The following is a 15667-nucleotide window of genomic DNA, read 5'->3' as shown; positions in this document are numbered from 1 at the left end:
GGGCTTCTTTCTAGGTGGCGGGGGGAGGTTTCAAGACGGGGAGGGTTGCAATGGCTTCTATGAATGTGGCTGGCTCACATGGTGCTGCGGCTCCATCCTGAGTGTCCCTCCTCCCCCGCTCCCAACATGGAAATCGGGCAGCTAGGTTGTTTCTATGCCAAGCAGAGGCTGCCAGGGCCTGCATAGCTCAGTCCCGGAAGAAAGTGGGAGAGCAGAGATTCCTCAGCAACAGCTTTGTCCCCCCCTAAAATGCCTTTTGGTTGTAAGAATTCTCCAAAAGTCTCTTGACAAGTCCCTCCCCCAATAGTTGGTTTGTTTATTAGATTTTTTTCCTGGCCTTACTAATTTATAAGTAACTTGGTAATAGCTCTGCTTTGCCCAGGTATTTATAAGGGGAAAATGTCCGGACCAAATGTAATTTCTAATGTTGGATTTCCCCCTTACCAGAGGGAGCTCCCTTGTGGAGTACTGTGAAGCCATTACCATGGCAACTCCACTGTGCTACACAGTAGAAGCCATTTTATGACAGTACAGTAGAAGCCGTTTTAAGGCACAAAAGGCTGTATCTTAACACAACAACCCCCCCCCCCCCCCAAATCAGGGGTGTCTTACCCACACAGTATTTTTCTCCAGAGAGTAAGTCATCTATGTACCAAGTTTGGTTGAAATTGCTCAAGATGTTCCAGAGTTATGTTGGAACACACAGCCATTTATCTGTCTGTCTGTCTGTCTGTCTTTTCAAGGCAGCAAACATACTACAGGCAGTCCTCAACATATAACCACAGCTGAATCCAAAATTTCTGTTGCTAAGTGAAACAAGTGAGGTTTGCCCCGTTTTACGAACTTTCTTGCCACTGTTAAGTGAATCCTGTTTCCCCGTTGACTTTGCTTGTCAGAAGGTGGGAAATGAGAAATCAAGGACACTACGACTGTCATAAATATGAACCAATGGCCAAACATCTGAATGTTCATTGCGTGACCACAGGGATGCTGCTATGGTCGCAAGTGTGAAAAGGGGTCTAAGTTGCTCTTCAGTGCTGCTTTAACTGAGCGGTCACTAAATGAACTGTTGTAAATTGAGGACTACCTGTCTTGTACTCCTTCCTCTTCGTCCAGAGTGTGTGACGGTAGCCAAAATAGCCAATGCAATCCTAAATTGCATTAACGGAGGGATTTAATCAAGATCAAGGGAGGTACTACTACCACTCCATAAAGCCTTAGTAAGGCCACACCTAGAGTACTGCATCCAGGTTTGGTCGCCAGACTGTAAAAAAGAGGCCTGCAGCCTGGAGCTCAGGTGGTTACAGAAATCTGGAATGCCCTGGTGTAGCTCAGAGTGAGCTGAACGAACGAAGGGTCAACATTAATACGAGGCTTTTGCTATTGATAACCTGATGCAGGAGTGAAGATGAGAAAGCGGAGGCTGCAAAGCTGGAGCAGCCCCTGAGGGGAAGTCCATCCTTCCCCAGCCCTTTAGAGACCCTCCAAGCCCCAAAGATTAGAAAATGGCCACAGAATGAAGGGAGGTCATTTGTTTTGAGTTTTTCTGGTGAGAAAAGGAGGAGCGACTCTTGAGATCTTCTTCTGCAAAGGAAGCACCTGCAGTCTTTTAGCCGCAGCCCTCAAAATCTAGAATCACAAAATAATGGTGCTTCCTTTCATTCCACCCTGGTCAGGCCCCACTTCAAAATCTGCATCCAGTTTTGGTCACCACACTATAAAAAAGAGATCGAGACTCTAGAAAAAGTGCAGAGAAGAGCAACTAAGAGGATGAGGGGACTGGAGGCTAGAACATAACAATGAACGGTTGCAGGAACTGGGCATGGCTGGTCTAGGGAAGAGAAGGACCAGGGGAGACACAATAGCATCTTCCAATACTTGAGGGGCTGCCACAGAGAGGAAGGGGTTAAGCTATTTTCCAACGCATTGGAAGGCCAGAGAAGGAATAATGAATGGAAACTGATCAGTGAGAGAATCAATCTAGAAATAAGGAGGAATTTCCTGACAGTGAGAACAATCAATCCATGGAACAGAAGTTGCTTTCAGAAGTTGTGGGAGCTTCATCACTGGAGATTTTCAGGAAGAGACTGGACTGCCACCTATCACAAATGGTGCAGCTAGGGTCTCCTGCTTGGGTGGGTGGGTGGGTGGGTGGGTGGGGTTGGACTAGATGACCTACAACATCCCTTCCAATTCTTAATATGTAAACTGTGTAAAGTGGTCTCTCAGCAATGGATCCCATACACCAGATTATGCTATTTAGGGCTGGGTGAACGTGGGTGGACTGCTACTGAGCTAAAAGTCAGCCTGTCTCCTGAAGCTAAAAGAATCTTAATTTTTCAGTTCAGGGCAAGAAATGCTTGGTCAGACAACTGCCTGCGTTTGGTTTCATCACACAATACACTTAACCTGATCGTTGGATTAGCCTTATTTTGGGGCTGATAACAATCCGTTGCATTTCAGTTAACTAAAGGAACTGAAGTCCATGTATTATAAAACTATAGCTGTTTGAAGCCAGCCTGGGAGTCGGCAGCATGGATCCTACAGAGAGCATGTCTAATCTTTGTTTTGAACTGGCTCCCCCAGCTAAGGATCAACCATCATGTCCTTGAAGCAGAATCCACAAGAGAGAGGGAGAGAGGCCATTTATTTACATCAGATAGACAACGATTCTCTCCTCACCCCAGCTACCCTCACCTGGAGAATCCCCGTCAGTTCCACAAAAACTGCTTTCCTTTCTTCTCATCCTTCCCCATCCCAAAATTTTTTCCCGTCTGCCTGTGGAGGCCATGTGGCTCCCCTGTGGCCTGCTTGCTCGGGGGCCTTAGACTGAGTTGGGAAGAGGGGAGCCGCCCTCCTTGTCCTTGTCCTTGTGGCTTCCCAGGGCCTCTCTAGGAATATTGGGTGTTGGAAATTTTCTTCCACAAGAGGGTCTTGAGGCTGTTGAGCACCAGCGAGTGGTGCACCTCCATTTGGCTGGCCAGCCCACTGAGCGTGGTGCATGTTTTCAGCTGCTTCTGCAGCTCCTCCTTCAAGTCGCTCGGGGCCCCGTGCAGCAGGTACTCCAACAGGAGCCCACACACCTTGGCGAGGTTGGGCTGGACTATGTCGCTCTTGCACTGCTTCATGAGCTTATCGCATGGCGCCATGCAGTCCTTCCCATAGGTGCAGTCCGTGTTTTGCTCACAGTGACGGCCCTTCAGGAACCTCTGGATGGTCATCTCAGCGGCCACCGTCCTGAGGTCCACCATTTTGAAGTCGTATCTGTTATTGTACCCCATGTGGGTGAAGCCAGCCTCGCAGATGTAGAAGTTGCCATAGGTCCCGTGGAAGATCTCCTCCACAAATTCCAGAAGTCCAATGGCGATTTTGGCCCGCCGGGGCCAGGTGGGGGAGAACCATTGGCGAATGACTCTGAGGACAGCGGAAGGCAGCAGCGGCTGCAGGAAGGGAGGGAAGTCCATGGTGTGGAGGGAGGTGTGGTGGATCTTCTCTGTGAGGTACAGGTCACCGCAGTGCCCCAACAGCCTGGGAGTGTGCTCCTTCTCGTGCAGGGAGAAGGTCAGCAGGAAGTCGTTCAGCTGCAGAAGGGCCCAAATGGATTTCGCTTCGGCCAAAGAAAGCTTCCCATCCCGACTGACGTCGGCCATGGCAATAATCTGGCTAACCAAGTTGGTGAGGGAGGCTTGATCCCCAAGGCCAGCCTGTGAAAACAAAGAACAACCCAGGACTTCTTGTGAGGACCTCACATTACAACATGGTAAAGCAGGGAGGAACATTTAGAATAGAATAGAGCTGGAAAGGGATCTTGGAGGTCTTCTAGTCCAGCCCCCTTCTCAAGCAGGAGACCCTATACCCAGGATGGCGAACCTATGGCACGCATGCCACCTGTGACTTCTGGTTTGCTTATAGGGTCATTTTTCGTCCTCTGGAGCCTTCAGGGAAGCCTCCGGAAGGCTCCTGAAGGCTCCAGAGGGCTTAAACCACCCCTACAAGCAAACCGGAAGTCCATTCCTGAACTCCTGGTTTGCCCATAGGGCTGTTTTTTTGCACTCCAGAGGCTTCAGGGAAGCTCCTGAAGCCTCCAGAGTGCCTCCAGGGGCGGGGGAGGCTGTTTTCGCCCTCCCCAGGCTCACATAAAGCCTCTGGAGCCTGGGGAGGGTGAAAAAAGCATGCAAAAAATGGGGGGGGGGTCCATGCTTGTCATGCACACATGCGCACTGGTTTTTTTCCCACACATTTCCTTATGGGTGTGGCACACCCACGCATGACCCCTCTGCGCTCCCCCTACTTATGGCACGTGAGCCAAAAAAGGTTCGCCATTGCTGCCCTATACAATCTGAGACAATTGGCTGTCCAGTCTCTTAAAAACCTCCAATGATGGAGCACCATTGGACCGTAGGCACCGTTGAGCTGTGGTTCAATCTAAGCATAGTACACAAAATTGTCTGCTACAATGTCTTACCTATCAACGACTTCTTCAGCATCAACCTCAATAATACACGGGCAAACAATCAGTACAAACTCAAAGTAAAGCGCTCAAAACTTGATTGCAGAAAATCGGACTTCAGCAACAGAGTGGTCACCGCCTGGAATGCTCCACCTGACTCAGTTGTTACAGCCTCAAACCCCCCTAATTTCAACTTTAAACTGTCTACCGTGGACCTCACCCCATTCCTAAGAGGTCCGTAAAGGGGGCGTGCATAAGCACACCAGCTTGCCTTCCGTCCCTGTCCTACTGTCCCCATTTATCTGTATTTGCTTCCTTTGTTCATGTTTATGTTCATACAGATACTTGTTATCTTGTACATGTTTGACATACAAACAAACAAACAAAATGAATCATTTCCAAGACCGACATTTAATCTGGAGGCTCCGCCTTCCATGGGGTAGCCCCCCTTAAAAAAGGCCTTCTCTCCAACGCAATGCACTTGTCTGCCCATCTGCTCCCTCATTCTGTGGCAAGGGGCAGCCTGCCACATTGCAAGCCACAAACGCAGGTGTGAATTGGCCCCTTGAGAGGTGGTTCAAAGGTCTTCTCCTCGAAATGGAGAGGAACTCACCTTCAAGAAATTCAGAAGCATCTCTCGGAATTCATCCATGGATGTTCCCCTCGTTGGCTTGTTGAAGAGAAGCACATCCCTCCTGGGATCTGCATCTGGGTTGCTGTCAGCCTTCAGGGCTTCTTCCAGGCCACATTTGATAATCACTTCTTTCTCCTTCCAGAGGCCGCTGTAAACCTGCAAGACACAACAAAAATGGTTCCTGGATTGTGTTAAACTGCCTTAACCTCAGCAGCTGGAGACTTACAATGTACATTGTCTCGATATACGATTGGGATTGAGCCCAGAATTTTAGGTTGGTAAGTCCTGACAGTTAGTTGCAAAGCGAGTTGTCCCATGACCATGCCCGACTTTTTTAAGTGGCCGTTGTTAAATGAAGCTGTAAAGAAAATGCAGTGGTTGTTAATTGAACTCATTGTACACGCTGGAATATTGTTTTTGCAAAAATTGAAAGTATATACTGGTTTCTAGAAAAAAAAAACTGCAAATCCCAGTCATGTGACTGTTTCCCTGTATGTCGACCATGAAGATGACATTTAACAGATAACAGATGAACAGAGTTAGAAGGGACCTTGTAGGTCATCTAGTCCAACCCCCCGCTCAAGCAGGAGATCCCACGCCAGTGATGGCAAACCTTTTTTGGCTCGCGTGCCATAGGGGGGGAGTGCAGGGGTGGGCATGGACGGGCATGCTGCACCCATAATACAACGGGTGCCCCCCCCAATGTGCATGCGTGCATGAGGTGCCTCCCCCCCATTTTTCCATGTTTTTTTTGCCCTCCCCAGGCTCCAGAGGCTTTATAGGAGCCTGGGGAGGGCGAAAACAGCCCCCCGTCCCCCAGAGGCCCTCCGGAAGGTCCCCGAACCCTCCAGAGGGCTTAAACTGACTCTCCGAGCAAACCGGAAGTCACGTCAGGTCCCTGAAGCCTCTGGAGGGCTTAAACTGACCCTACAAGCAAACCGGAAGTCCATTCCCAAATTTCCCGTTTGCCCATAGGGCCCTTTTTTTGCGCTCTGGAGGCTTCAGGGAAGCTCCTGTACAAATGGCTTTCCAGTCTCTTCTTGAAAACTTCCAGTGATGGAGTAGCCACAACCTCTGGAGGTAAGCTGTTGCATGGGTTAATTGTTCTTACTCTCAGGAAATTTCTCTTTTATTTCTAGGTTGTTTCTCTCCTTGATGAGTTTCCATCCATTCTTGCTTGCCCTGCCTTCAGGTGCCTTGAGGAGCCCCTGAAATATTGGAAGATCATGTTGTGGCAGTCTTTTTAAGAGCAAGATTTGAGAGGTAATCTTGGGGAAGAAATCATGAAAACTCCCAGACATGCCAAAACCCAGAGAACTGGAGTTCTCTTACAAATCAAAGATAATATTATTTCGGAGTAGAGTTCCGTGTCAACCAGGCTACATTTTCTTCCCATTCTCTGAAGTTACTTTTCTGGAAGAAAAACAAGTTGTTCACATTTTTCCAGAGACAGCCCAGCCCAGCCCCTGTTCTAAACAAGGAGCTTGTCCTCAGCATAAAACATGTGATTTATCAGGACCTACCTGTTGGGTGGGAGAAGGTGACAAGCAGTGTTCAAACACCAAGGTGTGGTCCTCACAAAGGTCTTTGCACATTGATCCTGAAATGATTCCTTTGTTGTATTGATCACACTGAAAGAGAGAGAGAGAGAGAGAGAGAAATCCTGAGCATCTTTTTGGCTAGGAATCATGTGTACTTCCTGTCTTATAAACTCAGGTGATAAATATTTTATGTACTTAACAATAGTGAAAAACTGCTTCCATCAATTAAAAAAAAAGGACTCGGGGCAATTTATCACTTATTAAATGGAGGTAGTCCTCAAGTTACAACAGTTCATTTAGTGATTGTTCAAAGTCACTGAAAAGAGCAACTTACGACCATTTTCACACTTATGACCATTGCAGCATTCCCATGGCCACGTGATCAAAATTTGGACACTTGGCAACCAGCTGTGGCCCGCCGGCAGAGGTGGCAGCAGATTTGGACAGTGAGGAGGTTGGGGAAGAACATGGGCCAGTCCTGGAGTCCAAGGAAGGCTCTGAGTCAGAAACAGATTTTGCCAGGGCCATCCGACATTTATCAGCTGTCTTCGGAGTCAGACATCAGTGGGGCAGAAAAACAGCTGGAGCCTGTTCCCAAAGTGCGCATGAGCAGAGTTGCCAGGAGAAGGGAACAGCTAAAGAACAGGGGTCAGCTTGGGAGTAAAGCCACAGGTGGATGGTGAACGGCCCCTCCCAGAGGAAATAAAAGAGGAGCAACAGGGGAGTGGAGTTTGCAGGAGACCATTAGTTCATTCCTGCATGCTTGCCTAGTGTTGCATGGCCTCTCTCCAAGCCTGATAAAGGTCGGTAATTGTGAACTATCTTGAAAGACTGCAGGAGAGGAAAGACTTCGCTGGAGAGGAATTCATTGTAAATTAAATAAAAGGAGTTTATCGGGACAAGGACTCAGCTTCGTGCTGCTGGGGAAGCCTCGGTCAGGAGAAGTTCATACTTATGACGGATGCAACATCCCAAGGTCATGAGATCCCCTTTTGTGACCTGGCAAGCAGATTCAGTTAACAACGATGCTACTAACTTAATAAGTACAGTGATTCACTTAACAATTGTGGCAACAAAGGTCATAAAATGGGACAAAACTCACTTAAAAATGTCTCACTTAACAACAGAAATGTGGGCTCCATTCTGGTTGCAAGGAGCAGAATGTAGGAGGAGGAGGCTGGTAGCCCCTTTTCCAACACAATTTATTAAATGTTTTTGAGATAAATGGAAGTGTTAGACCAGTGTTTCCCAACCTTGGCGCCTTTAAAATGGGTGGACTTCAACTCCCAGAATTCCCCAGTCAGCATTCTGGAGAGTTGAAATCCACCTATCTTAAAGGCGCCAAAGTTGAGAAACTCTAGTCTAGATTTTATTATTTTACTAGCTGGATACCCATGCGTAGCTATGAAACGATGTGATCGGACTTGATATTTAAACCTTGAAACTTAATGTAGAATGTGTAACTTCCTAGCATTAGAGCGTGTTAACATAAGGCAACTGGCAGTTGGAACAGAATTCTTTTCAAGTGGGGAGGGGGAGTAGAATGTCTAACCCCTTAGCATCAGAGCATGTTAATACAATACTGTATAAGAAATATTAATTATCTGATAGTCATTTTGAAAAATCCTTTTTTAGCAAGCACCTAAAAGCCAAGAGGAATATATAAGCCAAATTTCAAGTTTGTAGGCTTTATGGTTCTGGAGATTTTGTGATGAGTGAGTGGTATTTGCCTTTTATATATATAGATTTATTTAGCATATGATGAGAATATGACAAAGAGAAATAAACATATATGCACAATCCACATAATTATATACAAAAACTTCAGCAGAGCCTCATGACAGTGAATTTTTGCCCCATTTTTCAACCTTTCTTCCCACCGTTGTTAAGTAAATCAGTGCAGAAAAGTTAATAATATGGTTGTTAAGTGACTCTGGCTTCCCCATTGACTTCTTTCCTGTTTTGGGGAGCGAAAATGGACCCCACCACTACATTTCCGGAGAACCTGTAGAAAAAAAATACTTTAAAAGTTTTTTTAAAAAGTTCCGAAGATCAGTTGTGCGACATGCGATGATGGTTGGAACTTTTTTAAAAACTTATTTAGCCCGAACTGGTAGCATTTCACGCCTGAGCCCCTCCCAAGAGAAACACTTACAATGATCGCCTGGCAGACGTGCCCCCGGCAGAGCTCGGAGTAGGACGAATAATGCATGTAGACCATCCAGCTGCCCACAAAAATGCCCAGCCAGGCAAAGAAGAGGTACTTCACTTTGATCCCAGGAAGACGGCTCTGATAGGAGAGAAAGAAAGCAAAGGGGGTCAGCAGCACATCCCAACAGCTACAAGGCGCCATTCCAGATGTCTCTGGATGCAATGGAGGGTGGAGCCTGGGCTGATCTCAGAAGCTAAGCCAGATGGGGCTAATTCCCCAGGGGAATTCTGGGAGTTGAAGTCCTCCAGTCTTAAAGTTGCCAAGGTTGAAGACCCCTGCCCTGGAAGAAAAATAAGAAATCTAAGAAGTGCAATTAAAAGTTTAACTGGGAAAAGTTTAACTTAAAAGGAGAAGGTAAAATTAGTAATATGGAAAATAGTTTTTTGGAATATAATTATTAATGCCACTGATATTGAATGGGGTTTGCTCAAATGCTGAAATACATCATGCAAAATAGAGACTGGAAGGGAGAAAAAAAGAGAGGGAAAGAGAGAGAGCAGACAGGAGAAAGGGAAGCAGAAGGGAGGAAGGAGAGAGGGAAGATGTGGAAAGAGAGAGAAGAGAGGAAGAGAGCAAGGGGAAGTAGAGAAGACAGAGACGGCAGAGGGACGAAAGGAGATAGGAAGGAGGAGAGAGGGAGAAGAGAAGGGTTGAAGATGAAATAGCCTATAATACGGTGTATGGAAAGCAGAAGAGCAAATAAAAATTGATGGGGCTTGATGGCAAGAGGAATTGATATATCATTGAATATTTTTAAAAAATGTTTGTTAAGATGTAATGGTATACTTTGATATAGATATAGATATAATATCTATGTTAAAAAAATAAAAATAAAAAACTTTTAAAAAAAAGTTTAACTGGGAGCATCTTCAACTTTGGGTTGTGATGGAACGTTCTGGCTGGATTCCTTCATAGAATAAGCAGAGTTGAAAGGTAACTCAGAGGTCTTCTAGTCCAACCTCCTGCTGAAGCAGAAGACTACTTTGTCCAATTTCAACTTGAACACCTGACTTCCCACCAAACAAAAGGAATCACAAAGGGCCCCCGTTTTTCCCTAGCTAGGGTATTGTGTGAGTCCAGTCCTTGCGCCAAACAATTCAGAAACCGCAGTGGTTTGATGCCTGTCTTTGAACTGATTAATTGCTTGATTAAATCACTTTAAATGTAATTTGCATACAAAGCAGGAGGACATCTGTCCTAGGGGACAGATGTTAACCGAAAAGCAGACAGTGTGTTCTCTCAACAGAGTAATGCATAAGCATTCGACCAGCTCTCTTGCCAGCTTGGTTCCCTCCACAGATGTCCATCTGGTGTCCCTATCACAAATCTTTGATCCACGGCAAGCAAGAACCACAACCTGCCACAATGAAGATGACACCCTTTTACCATTGTGCTAACGATTGTAGATTTCACTTGCTTGGCCTCTGTTTTCCTAACCTGCCAGCCGTAATCTCCCAAAGCACTTTGAATGAATTTCAATGTGGAGAAAAGCAAAGTTTTACATTTAGGCAGGTGTAAGTACAGATTAGGCGAAACCTGGCTCACAAACATTTTTTTTCCAGCCTGGATGGACTCATTTCTGTTCAGAGGACTTTGCTGCCTTCCCTGTCCCTGCTCAGTGTCTCTGAATCCTCCTTAATGCAGAACTGCAATATTCACAATGGGACCTGATTAATAAAGCAGAATAAAGTGAAATGATTATGCCCCGTGATTTGGAAATGGCAGCTCTGCTGTTGCAGCCTAAAATTACATTAGGTTTTCGGGGATCCAGATGAGAGAGCTGACTCAAGAGAGGTGTGAGGGTAACCCAGGGGCATCTTCCATCTGTGAACACCTGTCCATCTGAGGTTGTCCTTTTAGCAAAGAATATTGCTTTTGATTTTTTGGGATGTCATTCTGTTCCTTTCAAACTATCTCTCTAAACCTTTGAAGATTTTTCTGAGTATCATTTCTGCCTGCTAGAATGTGAATCATGGAAGATTTTTAAGGTGAGGTTAGACAGCCATTTATCCAGAATGGTGTAGGGTCTCCTGCTTGAGCAGGGGGTTGGACTAGAAGACCTCCAAGGTCCCTTCTAACTCTGTTGTTCTGCTAAGAGAAACAAAGATTATCAGGAATCCGGAGGCAAAACTGAATGATGAATGGTTAAGAGACCTGGACATGTCTAATCTCTTTTGATCAAATGTAACTCTGAACAATCACTAAATGAAGTGTTGTAACTCGAGGACTATCTGTACAGTTATAGTTATGACTCCACTCCGCAGTTGCATCCTAAAAATGATAGGGATAATTTCCAGGCGAGCACAAATCCTGACCGTTCCTGGTAGGAAGTGCACAGTTTAAAAAAGAATTTGTGGGAGGAAAGGATTGCCAAGGACTCCGGCTTCCTTCCCATTGTGACCCCTGCAAAAAGGAAGCATCGTGTTCCCAAGAACAAACAACTTTTTATCTTTAACTAGCTGAATACTCGTGCTCCACTATGATATTATGTGATCGGGCTTGATAAATCGACACTTAACAGCTTGAAAATAAATGAGTAGTTACAATCTGGCCTCTCCTCTCCCCTTCTCTCCCTCAGGCTTGCCCTGTTGATCCTCTCCTATCCCCTTCTCTCCCTCAGGCTTGCCCCACAGAATCCTCTCCTCTCCCTTTCTCCCCCTCAGTCTTGCCTCGTTTATCTTCTCCTGTCCCCTTCAGGCTTGCCTCACAGAGGCCTATCCTATCTTGTCCCATTTTCTCCCTCAGTCTAACTCAGCATCAGAGCATTTTTCAGGTGGGGAGGGGGAGTAGAATGTCTAAACCCCCAGCCTGAGGGCCGGATGAGTCACGCGCTGGCCATGCCCAAGTGGCAGTTGGAACAGAATTCTTTCAGGTGGGGAGAGGAAGTAGAACGTCTAACTTTTAAGCATCAGAGAAAGATAGTAATACTATAAGAAATACTAATGATCTGATGGTAATTTCGAAAAATCCTTTCTTAGCGAGCACCTAGAAGCCAAGAGGAACATATGTGCTGAATTTTAAGTTTGTAGCCTCTACGGTTCTGGAGATTTCGTGATGAGTGAGTGGTATTTGCCTTTTATATATAGATAGATGGGCTAATAAATAATAGAATGGCAGGACCAATGTTGGCTTCTAAACTCCCTCTTGGAAAATCCACCCTGCTTGCTTGAGGTTTTCCTTCATCAGGTCATTCCTAGGATAGTCCTGACTTTCATTTCAGCCTCCTTCCCCTCCCCCTCCCCAGTCAGAGTATCTACAACTTCCTCTTCCTGGACGCCAAAGAAACAAAGAGCTGGGTTGCCTTTGCAATGGATTGATTTTATCAACTAGGTCTGCAAAAAAGGAGAAGGAGGAGGAGAAGGAGGAGGAGGAGGAGGAGGAGGAGGAGGAGGAGGAGGAGAAGAAGAAGAAGAAGAAGAAGAAGAAGAAGAAGAAGAAGAAGAAGAAGAAGAAGAAGAAGAAGAAGAAGAAGAAGATTTGCCTGCTTCGTGCAATCTCAAGTTTTGGGGCCAACTTCAGCCAGACTGTAGAGAAGAACAAGAGTACAAGTAAAGGATAACAATCCATGCGGGAACAATGAAGGTTAAGGCTCTTTCCAACTGTGACAGATGCTGCAAAAAAGCAAGGCACAGGATCTCTCTCTCTCCCACTCCCTCTCCCTCCCTCTCTCTCCCCTTTCCTTCCCTCCCTCCCTCCATTTCTCTCTGTCTCTAACACACAAACACACACATTTTTATGAAGATGAAGAGTATCAGGTCACTTTTTCCAAAGATCACGAGCAGCTTCGTTCCGGAGCCTTTGGGCGCCATAGGGTGGGCTCATACGACCCATACTAAACCCGGGTTACCAGCCTATAATATAATTTATTGTCAAATAATCAGCGACGCTCCGGTTTCACGCGATGGCCCACCCCATCCCCCTCCGCTGGCAATACGGCCAGGGCCGCCTCCGCAACGCCTGACAGCCAAGCCTAGCGGGAGGGTTTATCGGCGAGATTGGGCAGGGGAAGGAGAAGAAGGGCCGGCGGCTTCGTCCCGGGTCAGACCCGGCTCGGGGAGCGGAGAAGGCGCAGCCTCCGGCAGCGCTTCCCAAAGCGGCCCGATGCGCATCCAAAGCCGGGGTTGGCAGAAGGCCGGGGGTGCCAGGCGGCCCCGTAGCCCCGTTTGCAGCAAAGCCCAACGGCGCTACCCCGATCCCGGACGGAGCCCCCGCGGAGCCCCCGCACCCACTGGCTCCCCCTCCTCCCTCTCGCCTTCCTCTTCTTATTCCTTTTCCTCCTTTTTCTCCCTCTTCTTCCTCCTCCTCCTCTTTTCTTCCTCCTCTTTTTCCTCCCTCCTCCTCTCCCGCCCTCCCCACTTCTTTTTCCTCTTCTTCGTCTTCCTCCTCCTCTTCCTCGACCCTTCCTCCCACTTCCCCCTCTTCCTCCTCTTCTGCTTCCTTCTTTTCCTCTTCTTCTTCCTCTTTTTTCTCCCTCTCCCTCCTCCTCTCCCCCCTCTCCTCTTCCTCTTCCTCTTCTTCTTCCTCCTCCTCTTCCTTTTCTTCTTCCTCCTCTTCCTCCTCCCTCCCCCCTCCCCCTCTTCTTCCCCCTCCCCCTCTTCTTCCTTTTCTTCCTCTTTTCTTCTTCATCCTTTTTCTCCCTCTTCCTCTCCCTCCTCCTCTCCTTCCCTCTCCTCTTCTTCTTCTTCCTCTTCCTCCCCTCCCCCTCTTCCTCCTTTTCACACACCCCTCCGGCTCACCTGCAGGCCTTTGGAGAGCGGACAGAAAACCACCAGCTGCACGAACCTCCGGAGCCGCCGCATGCTGGGTGGGCCGGCCGGCTGCCCTGGCCGACTCTGACCCCAGCGCTCCGGGAAGGTTCCCGGCGACCCCCGGGCGGAGGATCGGCCGGTCGGAAGGGCTGCGGATGGCGGGGAGGCGGCCCTGCTCTGCGCGAGGATGGAGCCGGCGAAGCGGAGGGAGGCGGGCGAGGGGCGAGGCAGCCCAGGCCTCCCTCCGCCGCTGCCGGCTCGCCGCAGCGGCTGCTCCTGCGGGGACCGGCCGCTCCTCCTCCGCCTCCCCGCAACGCCCCCCTTAAAAGGGGAGAGACGCCCCCAGACCCTTTCCCACCCGCCGATGCACCAGAAGCCGCCGCGGCTCTGCGAAGCGCCCGGGAGCAGCCAAGGCTGCTGGGTGAAGCCGGAGCTGGGCGCCCCCGCCGTCCCCAGAGGCCGCCTTCACCCGGGGAGGACCCCCGCTCCTCGGCAGCCGCAGCTCCTCCTCCCGTAGCCACCAGCCAGCTGCCCTCCCCCGACCCGCGCCGGCTTCCCGCAGCGCCTGCAAGCGCCCCCAAACCCCGGGCAGCTGCGGGTGGGGAGAACCAAAGCTTTGACTTTGAAGACGTTTCTCTTCTCCTCCGAGGAGCTTCTTCAGCTCTGGCTGGATGATGGGGAAGGGAAGGATTTATGCCTTATATCAACCCTTCCATTCCCCACCACATCCAGTCAGAGCTAAAGAAGCTCCTTGGAGGAGAAGGCAAACGTCTTCAAAGAAAACCCGAAAGTCCAGTTGGACAAAACCACTTTTGGAACAACCATGACCTCTGGATCAAGGAGAATCTCTACAGACTTTCAGCTCTACAATTTGGGATGAAGACCATTGGAATGGGGTGGGAGCAGGAATGGATTTCCAGAGGAAAAAATTGCAGACTTCAGGAACCATTTGCACCACTCAGGTGATCCTCCTGAGGACACAGAGAAACCTCCAAGTGCTTCAATGATCTTCTAAAAGGATGCAAAGGACCAGCTGTCTGCAAGGAGCATAAATCCTTCCATTCCCAAACTGTCCAGTCAGAAGAACTGAAGAAGCTTCTGTGATGAGAAGCGAAACGTCTTCAAAATAAAAAGCCAGAAAGTCCCATTGCCTCTTAGGGAAAAAAAAGCACTTTGGGATTTCCTCAGCTCTCCCTCCCCCACTTCCTGTTGAGGTTCAGGATTTCTATAATGTGTCATTCGGGCTCCATTTAGGATACTCTGTGAATGTACTTACAGACGGTTGTAAGTCATGGTTTATGCTTGTGTGTAGTAGTAGTGTGTGTGAGCCACTCAGGGGTGGGTTCCTGCCAGTTCTAACCTCTTCTATAGAAGAGGTTCCACAAATCTACACTGCCGTTTAGAACAGGTTCCAGCTCCCCCCCCCCCGTCCGCACATCATCAAGATGAAGAGCGAGAGGAGGAATTCTGGGAATTGAAGTCCACAAGTCTTAAAGCTGTCAAGTTTGAACACTCCTGAGGTTTTTATTCTAAAGGGTTAGGTGTGCAAGGGTCTTGTAACTTGATAGCTTTAAGACTTGCACACTTCAATACCAGAGTTCCTGAGCCAACATGACTGGAGGAGGAATTTTGGAAGTTGAAATCCACAAGTCTTAAAGTTGTCAAGCTTGAACACCCCTGGTTTTTTTTTTCTAAACGGTTAGGGGTGCTTGTGTGCTTCAAATGCCAGAGTTTCTGAGCCAACATTTTGGTTGGTAAGCAAGATCGTTGTTAAGTGAGTTTCACCACATTTTACAAGTTGGCCACACCCACCCAGTCACATGGCCAACAAGCCACTCCCACCCAGTCACATGGCTGACAAGCCACTCCCACAAAGCAGACCACACCTGCAGAAGAGGTTATACATTTTTTTGAAACTCACCACTGGAGCCACTCCACACTGTGGCTTATCCGATCAATTTTTCTTAATGACAGATACAATTAAATTTTGGTGTGCAGATAGTTCTCAACTTGCCAACACAACTGAGCCCCCAAATTTCTGTTGCTAAGCAAGACAGTTGTTTAATGAGCTTTGCCCCGTTT

At 47.9% G+C, this 15667-nt stretch overlaps 1 protein-coding gene across 1 annotated transcript; it reads right to left on the bottom strand.

Moving 5' to 3' along the window:
• Positions 1–2649: 2649 nt before the first annotated feature.
• Positions 2650–13960, bottom strand: DIPK1B (divergent protein kinase domain 1B). The gene is made up of 5 exons (XM_032232520.1): positions 13574–13960; positions 8781–8915; positions 6608–6715; positions 5064–5240; positions 2650–3704 (listed from the first exon to the last, which is right to left on the bottom strand). The coding sequence occupies exons 1-5, from the start codon at positions 13634–13636 to the stop codon at positions 2892–2894; spliced, it is 1296 nt and encodes a 431-aa protein (XP_032088411.1). The 5' UTR covers positions 13637–13960; the 3' UTR covers positions 2650–2891.
• Positions 13961–15667: the final 1707 nt, after the last annotated feature.

Source organism: Thamnophis elegans, chromosome 16 (genome assembly GCF_009769535.1).
Source record: "Thamnophis elegans isolate rThaEle1 chromosome 16, rThaEle1.pri, whole genome shotgun sequence".
Taxonomy (NCBI): domain Eukaryota; kingdom Metazoa; phylum Chordata; class Lepidosauria; order Squamata; family Colubridae; genus Thamnophis; species Thamnophis elegans.
This window is presented reverse-complemented; position numbering and strand designations above follow the sequence as displayed.